Below are 22,452 nucleotides of genomic sequence, written 5' to 3' on the forward strand. Positions count from 1 at the left end.
TTCTGCCAGGATTCTGGGAGTACTCGCAATGTGGGATCATCTTAATCCGGCTTAAAGGATTGAGCTTTCCTGAAGTACTCGGGTGAATTGAAGCTGCCTTCATTGTTGGGTGTAGTCCTTCATGGTCCCTACCTGAAGCTTGAGGGCTACCAGGATGCCTACTTTATCTATGCAGGCCCTGGACTCCAGTTTTTGTCTCTTTTTTTTGTACAAGGCTATCCCAGGTACTGCTCAAATTCCTGGCTGCCACTCCCTGAAGAGTTCAGATGTTTCTAGGGAAAATACTGGGCTGACCCTTACGGATCTCCACCTTGTTCTGGATCTCAACAGAGTGATTCTTCATTGTTGTATTTGCTCTCTGATGCCTTCAAATAGACATTTCTTACATGATGCATTTTTAAAATTCTTTTTAGACTTAGTAGTTCAGTCTACTTAATCCTAGTACTTCGTGCTTTGGTTCAGTATGTTGCTGCTGGATTTGGCAGTTGGTACTGAACTTTTTTTAATTTTAGAGCTTGCTCTGTTTTCCCAGCCCCATTTATTTTACTACTGTCCTTTCCCCCTTGTTTGAAATGCCACTAGTAGGCTCAAAATTCTTACGTGTACATGGATCTGTTTCCAGATTTTCTCTCGGGATTTTGAAAGCAGGGCACAAAAGTGAAAATTCCTTGATTAAAAACTAAGGTAAACTTCAAGGAAAAGAAATGTATTAGCTACTTTTGAATATTATGACTTCATCTATTTTGGCTTTGTAGCAGGTTTTAAGAAGACTTTTATAATGCTGTGTGATCAATATTTGTCAATGCTGACTAGCTTAGACTATCATTTTGAAGTATGTACAAAGTCCGCTAGTGCTGTATACTTGCTTGAACTTAGTACAAGCGTTTAATATCCTTTAATCTCATGTAAACTAATTCTGTTAGAATAAATGCTGGCTTCTTCTTGTGTTATAGTTTATCTTGAGGAATGTGAACTAGCTAAACAGCTTCATCCAAAGGAAAATGATTTGGTGTTTTTGGTTCCTGAAAGACTAAATGGAGAGAAGAAGGATATAGAGAGACATCGCCTGCAAGTTCCCCGTGAACATTACTGTGGCTATGTTCATACGTTCCGCCGCACTTCAGTCAGTAAGTACCTAATGAGACATGGAAGAGAAATCTGTCAGCAGCTCATCTTTTCATCTCCCTCTAAATTAGGCTTTACTAGCCATGTATTTGCTATACATTTACCAGCCCTCTATTTGCTGTCCATTTACCAGATGTATGTTTGCTCTATGTTTACCAGACTGTATTTGCTAGGGTGATTACTTACCATTCAGAGTCCTCTTTTAGTTTTTCTAGACTCAGCTGGAAAAGGCCCAGCACGTACTGCTTTAGACTTAGGATTTTAAAGCTTTCTTTTGTAATGTCTTCTCCTTCTAGTAAATTCCTTCATCTGTCAGTGTGTTTGTTATAAAACAGACAGTTTGCAAACCATCTGTTTGTTAAATCACATTCCAGCCTTGGTTTGGGGGCTAATTATTGATGAGCAGACCAAACACAGAACTAATTGTAAGGCAACTGGAGGGGTTTACTGTTTCATCACTCCCATCCACTGTGGTGTAGGGACTTCTCTCCCTAAGGTAGCATAACAAAAATTATGTTAGCTTGAATTTAAGGACTACTGACTGTGTGCCAGCCAGTGTGCCCTGTCCTTCCTGTACACATTTATCATCTTTTCCCAGAGCCCTGCAAAGCAGAATGGTTTGTTCCCTGCTCATTGGGAAATCAGAGTTCAGGGATGTTAAGTAACATATCCAAAGGCATCCTTACTATTAAACACTCGGTCCAGAATTGAAACCTAATTTTGTTTGACTACGAAGTCCACATGCTTGATATATGCCAAGCTGCCTTTTTGACATTGCTGCTCTCTTAGTCTCTGTTACGGGAAGCGAATATGTGATCATTATTCCTTCCCCTTTTTGTATCATATCTTAAAAATAGCAACAAAGCTCTTAGAGTTTAACATCGTGCCGCATCATAACTGGTGTGCCATGTCCACTATTGTGTGGTCAGAGCTCAGTTCTTTGTGCAAGATGCATTGAGCACCAGGGATATCTAGCTTCATCTGTGCTTTCAACTCTTACAAGTGGTTACATTTGCCAAAGTTCTGTTTCTAAGATTTAGCAATGGTTTCTGTCTCCTTCCCGGAACTCCTCATGCATCCAACTACCTGACGTCTCCATTTGGAGATTATTAGACATTTCAAACCTACTCCAAAAGGAAGCACTTGATTTACTGCCTGACATCTGCTGTTGCTCCGTTTTTTCCCAACTCAGCATGTGGGACCTCCATCCCATTCTTCCAGTTGCTCAGCCCAAAACCTCAGAGTCATCCTTGTGTCCTGCTTTCCCTCGCACGCTCCATCTAATGCATCAGGAAGTCCTGTCGGATCTTCCTTGGCCATATATCCTACATCCAAGTGCCACCTCTCCTGCTGCCTCCTGGCCCACGTGACCATTCACTTTTACCTAGATTTTAGCCTCTTAAGTTGTCTTCTTGTGCTTTTTCCATTGCAGTTTATTCTTCATTCGCGATAAGTGATTCTTTTAATGTGTGACTTAGCGTGTGTCACTTACCTGCGCGGAGCTGTCCTGTGCTCTTGACCTGACTCAGAGTCATGTTCAGAGTGGTTAACTGCAGAGCCCTCTGAAGTGTAGCTGCATTTACCGTCTTGGTCTTCTATCTCGCTTCTCCCTGCTTTTCCTTCTAGCCATTCTGGCCTTCTCCCTGTTGTGAAAATAATCCAGGCACCTCGCTGCCCCATTGTCTTTGCAGTTGCTGATTCTCTGCCTGTAACCCACTTTCCCCGGTTACGGGCATGGCTCACTCACTTAATGCCATGGCTCTGCTCAAATATCATATCAGGAAAACCTCCCCTGACTCTCCTGTCTACCACAACACTCCCTCACAACCCTCATCACTTCCTCATCCCCCTTCTCAGCTTTCTTCCTAGCACTTACCATCACCTGACATGTTTATTTGCTTATCTGCCCCCTTCTTCTAAAAAATAAGCCTCCAGAGGACAGGAATGTTGCCTGGTTCTTAGGAGGCAGTCAGTAGATACTTACTGAGAAAATTATTTAAATGATGTATAAAAAACATGTTACAGGGCTTCCCTGGTGGCGCAGCGGTTGAGAGTCCGCCTGCCGATGCAGGGGACATGGGTTCGTGCCCCGGTCTGAGAAGACCCCACGTGCCACAGAGCGGCTAGGCCCGTGAGCCATGGCCGCTGAGCCTGCGTGTCCGGAGCCTGTGCTCTGCAACGGGAGAGGCCACAACATTGAGAGAGGGCTGCATACCACAAAAAAAAAAAAGTTACAAAACACCTTGTTCTGAATAACCTTTTTAACTGGACACTGTTATTCACTGGTAACTGAAATTGCTTTTTCTCCTTCTTGATAATAGTGCGTAATGGGAAATCTGAGTGTTCCCTTTCCATCCAGACTCAACATAATTTACCAGTCAATTTAAATGAATTCGTGAAATGTCTTGTAATCAGCTCTCTGGTGACTACACAGAGGAAGTTGAAAGCCATGTCTTTGCTGAGTGGTCGGAACCAACTGGCCAGAGCCGTTCTGAATCCAAACCCCATGGACTTCTGTACAAAAGATTTACTAACTACAGCATCTGAGAGAATTGTGAGTGACAGTCATTTGATAACAGGGAAAGTCAGAACATTTCATGTCAAGATGTTAAAGCATGTTATTTTTATCTGTCACACATTCCCTGTTGTCTACAACAAAGACATAGTCACCATGTGTGCCCAGTGATGTTTTTAGTGCTTAGTTTTCTTTAATATTGCAAAGTAGTTCTTTGTGTTAAGTTAGTCAGCTTACCTCAGGAAAAAAGGTAGAGTCCAAAAAGGAATTGAAAACATGCTTGCAGAGCAGCATTAAAATGTGAGGTGAACATCCTACTTAAGTGTTTGTTAGGTAATTAAATACAGGAGTAAGAGGAGGTTTAATGGAATGACTTTTGCATTTGAATGATCAGTGGAGCATTGACTGGTACTGTTGTCAGTGTGACGACGAAGTTGTGATTTTTGTGTGAACACATATTTCTCATTGTTGTAAGAGTTGGGTGTAAGTTCCAGGAAATTAACACAGAGACAGGCGGAAGGAAAGGAATGTTATTTGAACCCCTGTCTTGTGTTAGGACTTTCATATGCATTTTCTCAGTCAGTTCCCACCCTCTAAGGAATCCCAGATTTAATGATTGTCAAAGCCTGAAGCCCAGAGAGGTTAGGAGTTTAGAGACCTAGCGTTTGAGTGAAACTGAGGTGTAGACTCAGATCTGACCCCAAATCCCTGTTGTTTTGACTGTATCACTTGTGTTAGGAAAGGAAGTCTTGGAATGTTTTTACTGTCTAAAGAGAGGATTGACTAAAATGGGAAGAACCACGGAATAAAAAGAAGAAAAGTACAAAACAGTTTATTGTGATCATCTTTATAAGAATCACAAATAAAAATATAGTTGTTGTGGTTGTAGGTGGACTGAGGCCTGTAGACTCATCAGTAGCTCTTTCCAGTAGCGAAAGTGGTTCTTAGATTAAGGGTCATTTTGGGGTTTTGCCTGATCACCACCAAAGCTTCTGTCTGACAAAGGTCAGCAGCAGTTCAAACAGATGTCTTCCACTCTCTCGCTCTCCTGTGCCATCCCAGGAAGAACCGCTCGTTCTCACTAGTGTCTTTTGTATAGATTGCCTACCTAAAAGATTTCAATGAAGACCAAAAGAAAGCGATAGAAACTGCATATGCCATGGTGAAACACTCCCCAGCAGTTGCCAAGATCTGTCTGATTCATGGACCACCCGGGACAGGAAAATCAAAAACCATTGTGGGCCTCCTGTACCGCCTACTGACAGAGGTAGAGTGTGCACGAGGGCATCTGTGCCCTTAATTGAGTATGTTGTTTTATTTTAACGTGTAAATAAGTACTAAAGTGTGTTTTTCCCTTCACTTCTGTGTATCTTTTTGATACTGTGTGGAACTATATCAGATAAAGCGTTAGCAGAGGTAGAGAAGGTTATAAGAACTAAAAGGAACAGAAAATGTTATCTTGTGTGAAACTAATTCTAAGGGCTAGAATAGTGGTCTTCGGGCTTTATTATAGGTCACGGCTAATCCCAGGAGACAATCTTGAATGTATTCCTGGGTTACATTTTGGATTGAACATTGAATAAAATAAGTGGATAGTAAGGTAAGGCTCAGAGAAGTTAGATTTTATGCCAGAGTAATTTATTTTTTCGGGCACACCATGCGGCATGTGGGATCTTAGTTCCCCGACCAGGGATCAAACCTGGGCCCTTGGCAGTAAGAGCACTGCATCCTAACCACTCGTTGGCCAGGGAATTCCCGGCCAGAGTAATTTTTTAACATCAGTGTAAGATGTAGGTGCTTTTATTTACTTTTAACTATTTATTAGGGGAACTTTCAAATATATGTGACAGTAGAGAAGAACTATAACACTGCACAATAGAGCTTATCAGTATTGTTTGTTTTTTTGTTTGTTTATTTGTTGCAAATTGTCGAACCAGAGGAGGGGGCATTCAGATGAGAACTCCAATGCCAAAATCAAACAAAACCGTGTCCTTGTGTGTGCACCTTCCAATACAGCTGTTGATGAACTTACGAAAAAAATTATGCTTGAATTCAACGAGAAGTGTAAAGACAAGAAGAATCCTTTAGGTATGATACTTATGTGGGCTTTTCATTTGTTTTTGTTTTCAGTGTTTAGTGTGGTAACTTTGAATGACAAAGAGCAAGCCAGTTCTGGTCATTTTTTCTACTTGAGGCTGTGGCCCATGTGTACTTACTGCTTTGTTTACTGAATATTTTGGAGCATTTATTCTGTGCCAGGCCCTGTGCCGTTTGAAACACCTTAGAGCAGCCCTTGATTCAGTTGTGTAGGGGTTAGGGAAGACTTTTAGAGGAAATGATATCTAAGATGAAACTTGGAAGAGCAATGAGGAAGTGAAGTGGGGAGAGGACTCTGGTGGAACTTACTGTACATAAAAAGGACCAGAAGCCAGAGAACCGTGGATGGTTCAGTCTAGCTAGAATATAACGAGGTCCACCAAGGCAAGGGCTTTTAAAAATGTGTTCATTGTAGTAACCCCCGTGCCTGGAACAGTGCCTGGCACTCAGTTGGGACTTAGTAGATGTTTAGTGACACAAAAGCTAGAGCAGTCATCACTTATGGTTACCGAGTGCTCACTATGTGTCAGTACTCAGAGTAATCCTCTGAGCCATGCAATAAATAACCTATCTACATTTTATAGGCGGAGAAGCTGAGGAGTTGAGATGTAAAGTATACCACAGGGACAAGTCTTTTCAGTACAGTTGACAGATTGAAGAGCATTGCCACCGAGGATTCGGAATGCTTGAGCGAATGTGTAAAGTCATTTCTGTGCACTTAACCTTAACACCTCCTCTCACACCAGCCATCCTGAGTGGCGTGGTTATGGCTCTGGGTCGGGCTGCTCTTCTAAGCACATGTATCTCGTCTTCCCTAAGCAAATTTTATTTTCCTTGATGTTACCTGGCAGTGACCTAAATCAGTTAAGATTCAATTAGGCTTCAAATAATAGACACTCCAACTACAGTGGCTTAACTATGATAGAAGTTTATTTCCTTCTTACTCAGAAGCCCAGAGATGGGCAGCTGAGGGATGATACTGGCGTGATGACTCTACTTCCGAGTCTTCAGAGACCTAGGGTCTTTCTACCTTGTTGCTGCACTACGTGGGACCCCCCCACTCCTTAGTGCACCTCATGGTCAGAAACAGCTGCTCCAGCACCAGTAGTCCCATCTAGCAAGTGCAAGGAAAAAGGGACAGATATACTAGCTGTGCTTTAAGGAAAGTTCTGAGACGCTGCCAGTAGCACCTCTGCTTATTTCCTTTTGGCCAGAACTTAGTCCCGTGGCCACACCAGCTGCAGGAGCAGCCAGGATGTGTCGTCTGTCTTCGCAGGGATCACACATATTTCCCCTTTTATTGCACATGTATTAGCTACATCTAGAGGTCATTTGCTTTTAAAACTGAAAATGCATTGTGAACGGCAACTTTTCTACTCACCATTATGTTTGTGAGAACTATGACTTTATGTATCGCTGTATATGGATACGGTCATTCATGTTAACTGCTATAGGGTGTCTCATCTATGAGTGCACAGTTCATTCGTTATCCATTGATAGAAATGTAAGTTCTTTCCCTTTTTTTTTGTTATTTCAAACTTAATTTCTGTACTTGTGCCTGTTTCTCCAGTGCAGGATGAAAACGTTTACTGCAGTGACTGAGTTGTATTGTGTTGTACTGTACAGCAGCTGAAGGGAGTACACTGGAGTACTGTGTTCTTACTCACGTCTCCTGAGTATTCATACAGGCTGCTAGGGCAGTGCTTTCACACTGTGGCTTGTGACCAGTTAGTGGATTGTGAAATCAGTTTAGGGAGATCAGAACCAGCATACTTACACAAGATAAGATAGAACAGAAGAGAACAGAAAAGATTAGAGTGTAGGTAGTGAGGGGTAAAGTATTGTTTTGTGAAACCTGTTTTATTGGTGAGGTATGAGTGTACTGGCTTTCAATGTGAAGTGTACCTCATACTATAGATCACGGTCAAAAGAGTTTATAAAAACACTGGTCTAGTGTATATATACCTAGAAATGAGAATGCTGGGTTGAAGGATTTGTGCTGATTCTAGATAGTGCCCGGTTCTGCTCCAAAGTAGTTGTATCAAATTATACAACCGAGAACATTTCCCGCGTGGTTTTCACTTTCCTTTCCCTGAGGGAGGGTAATAAGCCCTTTTTCAGGTGTGGGCTGACAACACGAGAAGGCTGGGACGAAGGTGGCACAAGTGTAGTGTCTAGGTTGGATTTTTAATATTTTTGTTAGAGAGAAAATGACATCTCTTGTCAGTAAAGACGGCTTTTTTCTTCTTATTCAGTACTTTCATTTTTGCTTCTTTTCACTATGTCCAGTGGTCCTGGGTGTCCTTTACAGAAATACCTTGGACATCTCACCATTAAGTGTGATGTTTGTTCCTGGGGTTTGGTATATACGCTTTTATCAGGTTAAAAAAGTCTCCACCTAATTAGAGTTTTTTAATGAATGGGTGTTGAATTTTACTGCATGCAGTTTTTTTTCATTCATATACCCCTCCCCCTCACCATATGGCAGTGCAAGCACAGAGTCCTAACCAGGGAATTCTGCTTTTCTTTTCTTTCTTTCTTTCATTCTTTCTTTTCTTTCTTTTCCTTTCCTTTTTTTTTTTTTTTTTTTTTGTGTGGTACGCTGGCCTCTCACTGTTGTGGCCTCTCCCGTTGCGGAGCACAGGGTCTGGACGTGCAGGCTCAGTGGCCATGGCTCCCGGGCCTAGCCGCTCCACGGCATATGGGATCATCCCGGACTGGGGCACGAACCTCTGTCCCCTGCATCGGCAGGCAGACTCTCAACCACTGCGCAACCAGGGAAGCCCCTTTTCTTTTCTTTCTTTTCTTCTTTCTTTCCATACCCCGAGGCTTAAGGGATCTGAGTTCCCCGACCAGGGTTTGAAACCAGGCCCATGGCAGTGAAAGTGCCGAGTCCTAACCACTGGACTGCCAGGGAATTCCCTACAATGCTTTACTAATTTGAAAATATCTTTGATTCCTAGAATAAGGTCTGCTTGGTTGTGTACTATGATTTTTTTACCACATTGCTGGATTGCTATTGATTTTTTTAACTGACGGCAGCCTATAATTTTTCTTTGTCATATCTTTGGTTTTAGTATTGAAGTTATACAGGCTTTAAAAATGAAGTTATACAGGGCTTCCCTGGTGCCGTAGTGGTTGAGAGTCTGCCTGCCGATGCAGAGGACATGTGTTCGTGCCCTGGTCCGGGAGGATCCCACGTGCCACAGAGAGGCTGGGCCCATAAGCCATGGCCGCTGAGCCTGTGCGTCTGGAGCCTGTGCTCCACAATGGGAGAGGCCAGAGCAGTAAGAGGCCCGTGAACCACAAAAAAAAAAAAAAAAAAAAAAAAAAAAAAGAATTTATACAGACATTTATTTGGGATGTTTCATATATGACAGGGAATTACCTGTTACTTGAAGGTTAATTTGTTTTTAGTGTTGTTTTTTGGGGGGCTTCTTGTTTGTTTGTTTTTTGTCTGTTTTTTGACAGATGGGTAAGTTTCTGTGTGCTGAATGTCTTTAATTGTTGGTTTATTCAAGTTTTCTACATTTGAGTGAGTTTTGCTAATTCATATTATTCAAGAAAAATCTCCACTTCACCTTAGGTTTTCAAATATATTGGTATAACATTGTTCACTGTATTCTCATTTTTAAAATCTCAACTGTATTTTGGTTGGGTCACCTTTGTCATTCTCTGTATTATGTGTTTAGGCTCTAAGTCCACATGTGGCATGGGCCTATAGTTGGAAAGTCCTAGAAGAGAGTTTTTTTTCCCAGCTAAGCCCAGGCCAAGATAGATTCATGTCGTTTTCATCCCTCCACCTCTTCCATGCCCTCTTGCTTTCTAGTGGACGTTAAAATCCAAGCCCCCATTATACAATTTCTATATGTTGATTGGAATGGTAGTTTTGCTGATGTAGATATTTGTCAAACTCTGTAGAACTAAGGATTTTTAAATCTCTGCATTTGATTGTATATAAATGAAAAAACAAACACCTAAGCATCTAGAGAGTGACCAGCCCTCACCCTGTTCCCTCCAGGGAAGCCACAGCAGCTCAGGGGCTTTCACCTCTGTTTTTCACCTTTCTCTTTGTTTTTGGCCCCTAGGAATTTCTCTTACATCCTTCTGAGCTCACCCTGCAATTTAAAGGATGTCTGTTTTAATTTCTGGAGCATTTTTAGATGCTTATAGTGGCTATAAATCTCATCCACCTTTCTGGTAGAAACACAAGTTAGCAATTTTGACACCTTCAAGTAAATGTTGGTCAGAGAAGATGGCTTCAAATTTTAGAAGAATGAGCTGAACTAGGAACAAAAATATGTGTGAACAGCTGTATAATGAGTTCATTTATTCATTCAGTGTATGTTTATTGTACTTACGTGCCAGCTGCGCTTCTAGGCTGTGACCAAAACAAAACCTGGTTCTTATGGGACTTGGATTCAGTGGAAGGAGATAGCAAACAAGTATGTGATGTGTCAGATTGGGATAAGTGCTAATAAACGCTGCATGATTGCTATAGTTTAGTAGTTCAGTGAAGCAGTGGGAGACTTTTAGATTAAATAATATCTGAAATGTGCTAACCTAAAATTAAAATGTGGTTAATAAACCAGTTAAATGATGCTGACAGTTTTTGGAATTACCATATTCCAGAATTTCCAGCATCTTGTGTCCCTTAGATCCTGGAGTGGCATTGTGATGTGGAACAGTGTTTCAAAACCGTGGTTCTCAGTATTCTGCAGAAAAGCATTTGATGGTCCTGTAAGATTCTGTTTGGGGAATTCAGACCTGCATTAATAGAGAAAAGTCTTCATCTTCGAAATATCCTATGGTCAAGAAATTTGTTTTATTTTCACTCGCCATTTCCCAAATACATTTTACCATGGAGTGATGTATAGAACATAGTTTGAGAAGCATTAGTGTAATAGAATCTCAACTCTGCAGTGTACTGCTTGTGCAACCTCAGTAGCTTTTATTAGGTGGAAATAAATCCTTGCCTTATAGGATTCTTATGAAGCAAATCTAAAAGAATGTGTGTGGAACCTCTAGCGCAGTTCCAGGTATTTGGTTGATTAATAGTTCATGTTAGCTCCTTTCTCTGATTGTTAATATATTTGCTTAGAAATAATTATTATGTACAGAAATTGACAGCATTCTTATTAACCTCTAAGTGTGACTTCTATCAACAGGAAACTGTGGAGATATAAATTTAGTACGTCTAGGTCCAGAAAAGTGTATTAATACTGAGGTCCTAAAATTCAGTTTGGAGAGCCAAGTTAACCACAGAATGAGTAAGTACTGAATAAAGGTATATATAAATTGATTTCTGTTTCTTTTTGTATGGTAGAAAATGGCATGGGCATTAAAGGTAATTTGGAGACCCTAGAAGTAGTCTAGTTTTGAAAGCTAGTTTTTCTTCTCATTTGTATGCATATGTGTGTATTTGTTAGAATCAACAGCTTTTTATCTTTTTTTTTAAAGAAAAAGACTTACCTTCTCATATTCATGAGATTCACAGAAGAAAGGAATTTCTAGATCATCAACTAGATGAACTTTCTCGCCAGCGTGCTTTATGCCGAGGTGGAAGGGAACTACAGGTATCTAAACATGTCTTGATCAGTGTTTTTTAAAAGCTCATAGATAAACTAGTTGGTGAGTATTTGATGCCATTCTTTCATTGTGGAATAGCATAATTTGTGTACAAAAATGTACACAGAGATGGTATGCCTTACATTCGGGGTTAACCTTTTTTTAAAAGAACAAGATAGTAAGTATTTCAGACTTTGCAGGCCACGTGCAGTCTGTTTTAGCCACTGAACGCCACTGTTAATAGCATGAAGGCAGAGTAGATAACACGTAAGTGATGCCCCAAGGGTTGGCCTGCTTAAGCAGAAAGCGTACCTGCAGTACTCTGAACAGAACTGAATCATACACACTATTAAGAATTTATTGGACTTCCCTGGTGGTCCAGTGGTTAAGAATCTGCACTTACACTGAAGGGAGCTCAGGTTCGATCCCTGCTCAGGGAACCCTAGTTCCTCATGAGCATCCCTCATGCTGCACAGGGTGGCCACAAAAAATAAAAGAATTTATCAAATTAGCACCTACTGATTGAAGCATGGGGTGCTGGTTGTCGGGTTGCTGGACAATGAGCTGATGTTTAAAAACAGACCACAAGAGAAAGCGAAATAGAGAAGTTTATTTTCACAGGTCTTGAGGAAGGTATAAGGCATGTCTCGTGGCGCATGACAGGCAGGTCAAGGGAGAGTGCAGACAGAGAGAGGCAGGCCCTGGCGCACATGTCATTATCAGAGTCCATGCGTGGAGTACTTTGGGGTTCCCAGGCTAGGGCTGGATTGGCCAATTTTAACTGAAAGAGCAGGGTTTTGGTAAGTAGCTTAGAGGGTCTCTTATCTAAAGGGCATATAAGGGGAAGGCACTGGATGGCAGAGGAGACTGTTGATCACAAGAGCTTATGTTGGCTGGTGGGCCGGTGACTCCACGGGCTGCCATCTAGGGCGTGCATGTGTGTGAAGGGGCCTAGTGTTAGTTTGGGGTCTCTGCAGGCTGCTTGGCCAAACAAAATGGATGCCAGGGCATCAGTACCATGGAGTAGCTTAGCTAAACTCTGACACACAGCAATACAGAAAGACTGGTATAGAGAAAACACACTGGGTGAATCAGTTTTTCATTGGTAAAGTACTGGCTCACCCTTTTGAAATGTGAGGCAGTCCATTGGAAAGCATTTTAAAATGCTTAATTTAATTTTTTTTTTTTTTTTTTTTTTTTTGCGGTATGCGGGCCTCTCACTGTTGTGGCCTCTCCCGTTGCGGAGCACAGGCTCCGGATGCGCAGGCCCAGCGGCCATGGCTCACGGGCCCAGCCGCTCCGCGGCATATGGGATCCTCCCAGACCGGGGCACGAACCCGTATCCCCTGCATCGGCAGGCGGACTCTCAACCACTGCGCCACCAGGGAGGCCCTAATTTTAATGATGGCATTCTGATTTTTTCCAGAGGCAAGAATTAGATGAAAAAATGGCCAAAGTTTCACAAGAAAGGCAGGAGCTTTCTTCTAAAATTAAAGAGGTAAGTAGTTCACCTGTAGCACTTTACTGGTATTACTTTTTCTTTTTTAAAATTATGAAATAGTTCAGACAACCTGTGGTCTTTTCTCAATTACATTTAAAAATTTGGGGGAATTCCCTGGCTGTCCAGTGGTTAGGACTCTGCTTCCATTGCAGGGGGTGTGGGTGTGATTCCTGGTCAGGGAACTAGATCCCATGTGCTGCAACTAAGAGCCCGCATGCTACAACTAAAAGATCCCTCATGCTGCAACTAAAAGATCCCACACGCTGCCGGGAAGATCCCACATGCCACAACTAAGACCCAGCGTAGCCAAATAAATAAATAAATAAATAACTATTTGAAGATACAGGAAAAAAAAAATACACATCTGAATTCAGGTAGAGTGACAGTGGCTGGGATGTGGCCCAAGAAATATAAGCACTTTTTTTCTCAGTTTTTGGCTGAAAGCATACACTCCTTTTACTTGTTTCTGATCACAAAAAATCCTTCTATAACATGTATAACTTTTCCCAGTTTTCTTTGGATATAAAAATATCAACTAACATTTATATTGGTCAAAGCTAGAATGAGCCAGGTGTGTACCCCATCACCAGCATGCAGCCCTTAATGAAATGAATTGGCGGTCAGGGAAAGAGAGGGTAATACTCAACCGGTAATGGTATTTGTATTTTTGAGCTGAAGTTTTCCTCTTGAATGTATTATTGACCTTCTCTGTGTGGCTAAATAAATATAATTGAACTTAATGTGTATTTCCACTAGCAGTTTGTTTATTTAAATCAAAAGTTATGTGGAAAGCTTTTTATTAAAACTTTAAGCTGAGCCCAAAATTAATCTTCCCACATTTAAGGATGAAGTCCATGTTTACCAGTATTATGGTTTTTGCCGCTGATCACATTGTTCTGTGGGCCATTAAATTAATTGTCCTTGGCAGTTTTACTCATTAGATAGCTGAGAGGAGAGGTATGTGACAGTTAACATGTGAGCACCAGAAGGCCACAGTTGCCACCCTCTCTTCACATACATGCCTTGGCCTCCATGGTTGAATCTATCACATGTTCAGGGATGATTCACGACAGCTTTTTCAGGAGGGGAGATAGGCTACCTGAATCTATGATGAGAGTACTAGTTTATTAATTTGAACACTGAATGATATGCATTGTGAGGTGTCATTCATACTGTTAGTCTCCATCACAGTTTATTCCATTATAGTCTGGACCAAGGTTGTTGGATTCCACTGTGGAACTAGAATGCTTGTCAGTTTCACAGGCGTTTTTGTTGGTACTATCCCTTATAAAAGAACAATATTACATACTTAAAAACTAACAGCAAAGTGTATGTTCAGGCTTAGTTCTGATCCTGGTTTTACTCAGATAATTGCTTCACAACTCAGTAGAATTACTTAATCTTTGCTTATTCTGATACCTTCCCTCATACGTCAGGCTGTAAGAATTGTAATCCACTTCGACCAAATTAAACCTGAATAAATTTTTCTTAATGTGCTTATTATTAACTCATGTTCTGAGATTAGACTCCACTGCAAAGTGTTCTTTCTGGTGGCTTCTGATTATCTTGAATGTTTCTTCTCTTTTCTAGGCTTGAGGTTCCTACCTAACATTTACTAGACATTATTCTGCCACATAATAAGTGTAGTTAAGAATTTATATACAACTGAATGTTGATGAACTTTTATTCTCTTAGGTTCAAGGATGCCCACAAAAGACACAGAACATCATCATCTTAGAGTCCCACATCATCTGCTGCACACTGAGCACGAGTGGTGGTTTGCTGCTCGAGGCTGCTTTCCGTGGGCAAGGGGGTGTCCCCTTTAGTTGTGTCATTGTTGATGAGGTCAGTAAGCAGTCGGCCATACAGCTTTGCTAGGAGTAAGGAGTAAGTCTTAGATGAAGAGTGGCTGCCGAGATGTTGACAAAGTGGTCTTTGCATCTGATTTTGACCTGCCATTACATATGTATTCTCTTATGTTGAAATACGCTGCTAATGACCCACCACGATGAAAATTTCTTTTTCAGTATCGGGACTGCAGTCTTAGAGATTCCTGATTGTTCTTCATAAAATCCCTCCCAAGGATTATTCTAGCTCCTGCTTGGGATATCTCTGGTTACCTTTTTTTTTTTTTTTTTTGCGGTACGTGGCCCTCTCACTGTTGTGTCCTCTCCCGTTGTGGTGCACAGTCTCTGGACGCACAGGCTCAGCGGCCATGGCTCATGGGCCCAGCTGCTCCGCGGCATGTGGGATCTTCCCGGACCGGGGCACGAGCCCGTGTCCCCTGCATCGGCAGGCGGACTCTCAACCACTGTGCCACCAGGGAAGCCCTCTGGTGACCTTTTGAAGCATTTTTAATATAACTCTGGACAGCTCTGAGCCACCGTATTTTCAGCTAACATCTTTATTTCTACTTCATTCATTGAGCAAACATTTATTGGGTACCTACTGTTTGCCAGAATGTAGAGCCAGAAGACAAAAGAGATGGAAAATGAGGTACAGAGAACCCATCCAGGAGATCCAAGATCCAGTATTCACCAAAACGAAGGAATAGAAAAGATGGAAGTGATGAAATAATTGAAGGAAATGTCATTGAATTGAAAAGAAGCTTGAGTCTTGCAACTGAAGCGGCCTACTGAGGAGCAAGGAAGAGAAAGGGGGTGGGGCACACAGACACACAGTCCCCCCAGGCATGTGCCCAGCAGGGACAAAGAAGACAATCTGGGGACATGACATGGCCCTTCTTGCTTATGGGCTGCTTCCCAGGTGGTAGTGGCACCTGAGTGGTGGCTGACTTCAAAACGTGTGTGGGTTTTTTTCCCCCGCTTCGGCGTTTAGAATGTTTTTGTTGTTTTGTTTTCTAACCAAAGGAAGTTCTTATTTTTGATCTTTGGTGCAGAAGGAGAAAGTGTATGTTTCTGAATGGTTAGGACACTTGTGAATTGGATAGACTGTATATGGATAAATAAATAATAGAGATAATTCTGATTATGTCTCCATTCTGTACTCTCTTACCAAGGCCGGACAGTCTTGTGAAGTTGAAACTCTTACTCCACTCATACATCGTTGCAACAAGCTCATCCTTGTAGGTGATCCTAAGCAGCTCCCTCCCACAGTCATTTCTATGGTATGTTTTTTCACATTCGTGTTGCTTTAAAGTGGAAGGGGCTTGTTTGGGTTTTTTTTTGTTGTTTTGGGCGGCGGGGCGGTCTTTCTTGGATCATCATCTCTTATTTGCAAGGATAAATAGGGAATGGCTGAGAAAAGAGAACCACTGTTGAGAGCCTTCATAGTGAAAGTCTCCGGAAATGCTCCTTTGTTCATAATGTGCTTATGTGTGTGTGACAGGAGCAGTGTGAGTGTCACAGACCAGAAGTTTACGAGGAGGATGTCCCATGTGCAGTGGGCTGTTCCTTTGGGAAAGGCAGTGTGCAGCTGTTCTAAGGGCTGTATCTGATTAATTTTAGTAACATAAACACCAAAACAATAATAAAAGAAAAACTTTAAAAGCAGGGAATAGAATCCAACCTCCTGATTTATCTTTCAATATGTGCAAATTTGAGGAAAACAGTATAAAGAGAAATTATTCTTACAGTAACGTTTTCAATTTTAGGTTTCTTTATCCTATAGCACAGGAAAATGCCGGTGTCCCTCACATCCTCTGAAAGGGAAGGTGGTGAAAGAGGTTGTGGGCTGTGCTTGTGGGAAGATGAGCACCAAAGTTGTGGTTCCCTTCACTTCGTTTCTTAAATCTCACTAAAGATGGCTCCTAGAAATGCACAGCAGAATCAGGATTCAGATGTTTTGGGTAATCTTCATAGGTCTAGATGACGGTTTTGAAGTTTAATGAAATTTGAGCATTTTACTGATACATAGATTATTTGTACAAATATAGAGTAGTGGCTGCATAAACTGTCCCAGAGAACAGACCATTTTCACAGCATTTCTGTTACGTTATGGAAAGAAAGCAGGGTTTTTTGGTTAGTATTGTTTTTGACTTTGGAATCATCAAAATGATAGTGCAGTTCTTTGACGTCTGAACACTCGTGCGTGACTGTTCAAGGGAGTAGCCTAGGAGCGCCCATGTCCCTGAGTGAAAAGCTTGTCCATAGGACAGAGCTGCTGTGGGGGGTTCTGCTTGTGGAGACCTAGGAGGAGCCAGCTCTGCCCTGCATTCTTTGAATAGTTGCAGTATTTCAGAAACCTACTGATTTAACTTCCTGAAGGGCCTTAGCACGTGGTTAGTGAAAAGGGTTGTCGATAGGCCTCAACTTCACTGTCTCCTTTGGTGATTGATTAAAAACAGCAGAAATGAGAAAAATCCATTTGGGCTTTTCTTATTGTTGCAAAAATAATAGAGGCTTATTGAGAAGATTCAGAAAATAATTACAAAGTTAATTTTCTCAGCATGCCTTTCTAACCCTAGGGATAAGTACTATGAACAGTTTAGTGAGTATTTGAACAGTTTGTGGGCATGTGTGCGTTGACTTTTTTTCAGTCTGTGTTCATTGAGTGCCAGGCTAATTCAAGCACTGTTTTTAAGTTCTGGCGTCATGACAGTGACGAAAATTGACAAAAATCCCTGACCTCTGGCTTCCCTGGTGGCACAGTGGTTGAGAGTCCGCCTGCCGATGCAGGGGACACGGGTTCGTGTCCCAGTCAGGGAAGATCCCACAAGCCACGGAGCGGCTGAGCCATGACTGCTGAGGCTGCGTGTCTGGAGCCTGTGCTCCGCAGCGGGAGAGGCCACAACAGTGAGAGGCCCGCATACCACAAAGAAAAAAAAAATCCTTGCCCTCATGAAGCTGACATTCTAGTGGGTAACAGGCAGTAAACAAGTTACTAGATTCAGAATGTCAGATGGCTATAGGGAATGTATAAATTTGTGTATATGTATGTAGGTTTTTTTTTTTTAATTTATGGCTGTGTTGGATCTTCGTTTCTGTGTGTGGGCTTTCTCTAGTTGTGGCAAGTGTGGGCCACTCCACATCACGGTGCGCGGGCCTTTCACTATCGCGGCCTCTCTTGATGCGGAGCACAGGCTCCAGACGCGCAGGCTCAGTAATTGTGGCTCATGGGGCCAGCTGCTCCGTGGCATGTGGGATCTTCCCAGACCAGGGCTCGAACCCGTGGGTCCTGCATCGGCAGGCAGACTCTCAACCACTGTGCCACCAGGGAAGCCCTGTATGTAGGTTTTGACCTTGTTTAAAGGTGGAAGAATCAGTCTGTACCAAATTACCTTTTTTTCCAGTCAGTAAATAGATCAGGGATATATGTTCATGTCAAAACATAAAAATCTCCATCATTTTGTAGGATGGACTCAGGTTTTTTTTCTGGAAGTAGATGTGTTACCTCATATAAACCTCTTTCTTTTCTCACAGAGTGAAATAAATGAGGTTTTTTAGCTAACTTGAATAGATAAACTTTGGGGGGTATAGATGAAATTGCCAAATGTCTACTAAAAATATTCTCTTTAATTATACAAACCTATTTAATATCACATATGTAAATAATCACTTATATAACTAATATAAATAAGAAGTAACGCCTGTTTTCTCCACTCTGATAGTTTGTGAAACAGGTTTATTAAAACTTTGCACATACATCTTCAACGCTCATATTGTCAACGTCACTCATAAAGATTGCATCATCCTAGTGGGTTTTCCAGAGCACATTTTTTGCTTCTAGATTATTTAAGATGTAATACTTTTTGAATCTTGATATGATGCTACCATTGAAAAGTATATCCCAAGGCACGACCGTGATAACATTAAGACAGTTTTCTTCGTTTGTCAATTAAGTCACTGTGTTTCAGATCACAGGTTTGTAACCCTTTCTTGGATTTATGAAATCAACTTAGTTGCCTGTGTCCTCCACTAGAATGTAAGCTCTGTGACATTTGATCTTCACTGTAGACTGTCAGCACCCCAAATTTTAGCTGCTTGGTATATGATGGATGGATGAAGAAAGTGGTCTTTCAGAGGCTTATTTACAATGGCATTCATTATTTCTAGTTGTGATAGCATAGCCCAGAAATAATTGTTAAAATCTGTGTTACAGTTCTTTGCTGCTTTTATCATTGATTCTTTCAGGTGACCCCTGTTAGCACCAAAATAGCGAGAGTTGTGGTCATTCACAAGATCACATCTCGTTCATAAAGCAGTATGTGGGTTTTCTAAATAAGGGGAAAATACCTTAACTTTTGTAGTCAAGCTACATGGCTTTTCTAGGGCTGGAGTCGGAAATATCTTCTCTCTCTGAATCTTTGGTTGTTGGTAATACCTTGTACATTTGAGAGGTCAGTGATTTTTTTTTTTAATAGTGGGAAAAGTACACATGAATTCTTGCAGATTATTGTTTTGTTTTCCTCCTTTCAGAAGGCCCAGGAGTATGGCTATGACCAGTCAATGATGGCCCGCTTCTACAACCTTCTGGAAGAGAACGTGGAGCACAACGTGATAGGCAGGCTGCCTGTCTTACAGCTCACCATTCAGTACAGGATGCACCCAGACATATGTCTCTTCCCATCTAATTACATTTATAACAGGAACTTGAAAACAAATAGGTGAGCTCTGTTCATTGCATGTTCAGCTGTTTTATTTGTAGGTTTGGCTGCTTAGGAAGAATAGCTCTTTTGTTGTGCTTTTAGGTCTTGTTATTAAAAACACAAAGGTTTAATAATTTTAATTACAAAAGTCCTATTGATTGTAGCAAATGCAGATAAATGAAAAGAAAGGGATAAACCCAACCCCTATTGATACTACCCAGAAGTAATCACTGGTAACATTTTGTTATATCTACTTCCAGTCCTTGTACTATGCACATCTTTTTTTTTTACTTTTTCTCCTTTTTTTGGAGGAAAAAAGCACACCATGCTCTACATAGTATACTGTAGCATGCTTTTTTCACTTACTGTATTATGAGTAACTTTCCAATCATGATTGTTATATTTTAATTTACATGGGTCATTCTCCCTAGTACTAGAATAGAAATGAAATTCACCTGCTACCTCTCACTAAAATATGTTATTTACAAGTATTGAATTTTATTTAAAAAGAAGGTCCTTCTTGTCCTCTTAACTTTCCCTTGCTCTCTTCCACAGAAAGAACAAATAGTAATAATAATTCTAAAACATTTTCTCTTGTAATTTGACTTGCATTCTAAATGGTGGCTGCTCTTTTGTAGAATGACAGAGACCATTCGGTGTTCATCTGACTGGCCATTTCAACCCTACCTCGTGTTTGATGTTGAAGATGGTTCAGAAAAGCGGGATAATGAGTAAGTTCTCCTTTTTCTTCAGTCCCCACTGATGGTCCCAGAATTTTTGTATTGTTTCTGTTCATATTTAAATTCAAAATACTTTCCATATAAATCTCTCTGCCTAGTGCCAGTGCACAATCATTTTCTTTTAGCTGGGTTGATAACTTCACCTTTTCAATCATAAATTACTGATGTCTTTATATATTTCAGTCTTGATTTTTTTTTTCTTAACTGGGTAATGGGGGTTATGTTACCTAAAATGCGGTCAGCACTTCAGTAGATCCATGCTGAGATCCCAGCTGTGAGTAAAACAGACGTGGCCCCAGTGCAAGGCTGCTGTGGTCCAACAGGCGAGACAGACATTAACCAGGCCATCACCGTGGTGATTAATGGTTCCAGTTGGGTTAAGTATTGTGACGGATAAGTACAGATACAGTTGAATCAAGGTGTGAGGCAGAGGGTGGACAATACTTCCAGCATGTTGGATTGTGAATCAGGTGGTTTGTGAATGACAGCACAAAAGGAGCAGTGGTTGCTAATTAGCAAGCACCTCAGAGGAGCCGGGGCTTCTTGTGAGAGAATAAAGGAGGAGGAGCCCGGAGGCTGCATTTGTTAGCACAGATAGAAATGCCACCCCTGCATCATGACGTATGAAGAAATAGAAATTCCACCTCTGTGTCAAGAGAGAGCTGCAAAGCAAGTGGTGTCCTCCATGAGAATAAGATATTAGTTAATAGTGGTGGAAGGAGGGGCCCCTCAGTGAAGAAGTCAGAAATACGGAGCAGTTGGCTGGGGGGTTGCTATTCCAGAGGGACTGTGGAAGTTGTAGTGGGGTCTGTTGGAATGGAGCAGGGGATTGAGAGTTTACCGCATAAGTATTATGGAGATGGATGGTCACGGGAAGAGAGTTGGCCTGAGAGGTGACCAAATAAAGCTTTCAGGTATGGAAAAGAAAGCTAGCTGACTGGCTTGTCCGTATAGTAAGTCTTGAAATTAGAATAGTGAATATTTAAGGCTTTAAAGTGAGACAGATAAGGTAGCCTCGGGAATAAAGTTGCGCGTGCAGGGCATCCCCCAGTGTGCACACATGTTGCATTTGGTATGGTGATGAGGGAACGCATTGTAGTTCAGGAGATGAGTTGGGAGTGCAGGATGAGGCCAGCAAGGACAGAGGACGTGATCCTGCTGTAGGGCCCCGTGTTTGTTCATCTCTGGGAGCCGGGTCACATTTAGTCCGTGTGGCTGCCATCCTCTCGGTCATGTGGTGCATGATCTGCATGACCTGTGGTGGGGAATGCAGGAAGGTAGTACATCTGAAGCACTTTTCTCAGTGTTGGGAAGATAGTCAATCCTTAATGTTAGCTATTCATTAGTCATATCTTCATTATTATTATGAATACTTTCGTTCTCACTGTGGCTATCCCTGTTTTAATAAGTGAAGAAACTGGTGCCTTAACATCACGTAACTCGAACCACTTTTCTCTCCTACAACTTTGTGTTTCACTGGGCAGTTATTTTTATATTTATTCATATGTACAATATTAATGGTCATTATAACAGCCTCTTTGAATCACTGCTGACTGAATAAAGATGAAACCTACCTATGTACCCTTTACTGTAGTGGAAAACAAAGTGGAACTTAACTTAGCAATTGGACTGCTATTAGTTTTGATGTGTTGTATTTTTTGTTTTCATCTTATTTAGCTCATATGTAAATGTTCAAGAAATAAAACTGGTAATGGAAATAATTAAACTTATGAAAGACAGAAGAAGGGATGTTACTTTCCGAAACATTGGCATAATAACCCATTACAAGGCTCAGAAGACGATGATTCAGAAGGATTTGGACAAAGAGTTTGATAGAAAAGGGTGAGGCATCTCTATTTTTACAGATATTTTGAGTTTTTCTGTTGAATTAAAAAGAAGAAAGAGGGGATAGAAGGAAAGAAGCAAAGGAAACTTAACTCTAGGGAGTGGTCTTAGACCCTGGTAGTATAGAACAAGGAGACTAGGACCCTGGCTCCATAGACTTGTGCTGGGAGGGAGTGTGGTTACACGTGTAGCCCCTGCAGATGGAGTGCCTCCTCCAAAAACAAACAAACAAACAAAAAAACACACGCAAAAAGCTAACAACAACAACAACAAAAAACAAACGGCATACTCTTACATCTAGAAAAACCTAAAAAAATCTATGCAAACTACTGGTCCTTATAAACAAGTTCAGCAGAGTTGTAAGGTACATGATCAGTATACAAAAATCAGTTGTATTTCTTTACACTCCAGAGAAGTCTGAAAAGGAACATTTCTTAAAATTCCATTTACACTAGCATCATAAAGAACAAAATACTTCGGAGTAAATGTAACCAAAGAAGTGTGAGCTCATACA

At 41.3% G+C, this 22,452-nt stretch overlaps 1 protein-coding gene across 1 annotated transcript in view; it reads left to right on the forward strand.

Annotated features, from left to right (window-relative positions):
* LOC308610978 (putative helicase senataxin) overlaps window positions 1–22,452 on the forward strand; it is a 69,035-nt gene that overhangs the window by 39,002 nt on the left and 7,581 nt on the right. Inside the window, exons 11-22 of the mRNA XM_081259933.1 lie at window positions 954–1,127; window positions 3,447–3,679; window positions 4,740–4,907; window positions 5,578–5,728; window positions 10,906–11,007; window positions 11,198–11,313; window positions 12,732–12,803; window positions 14,502–14,651; window positions 15,826–15,933; window positions 19,184–19,371; window positions 19,992–20,084; window positions 21,771–21,935. Coding sequence (XP_081116059.1) covers window positions 954–1,127; window positions 3,447–3,679; window positions 4,740–4,907; window positions 5,578–5,728; window positions 10,906–11,007; window positions 11,198–11,313; window positions 12,732–12,803; window positions 14,502–14,651; window positions 15,826–15,933; window positions 19,184–19,371; window positions 19,992–20,084; window positions 21,771–21,935 — 1,720 coding nt within the window. The remainder of the gene's footprint in view (window positions 1–953; window positions 1,128–3,446; window positions 3,680–4,739; window positions 4,908–5,577; window positions 5,729–10,905; window positions 11,008–11,197; window positions 11,314–12,731; window positions 12,804–14,501; window positions 14,652–15,825; window positions 15,934–19,183; window positions 19,372–19,991; window positions 20,085–21,770; window positions 21,936–22,452) is intronic.

Source organism: Mesoplodon bidens, assembly GCF_964165515.1.
Source record: "Mesoplodon bidens genome assembly, contig: HAP1_SCAFFOLD_768, whole genome shotgun sequence".
In the NCBI taxonomy this organism is placed as follows: domain Eukaryota; kingdom Metazoa; phylum Chordata; class Mammalia; order Artiodactyla; family Ziphiidae; genus Mesoplodon; species Mesoplodon bidens.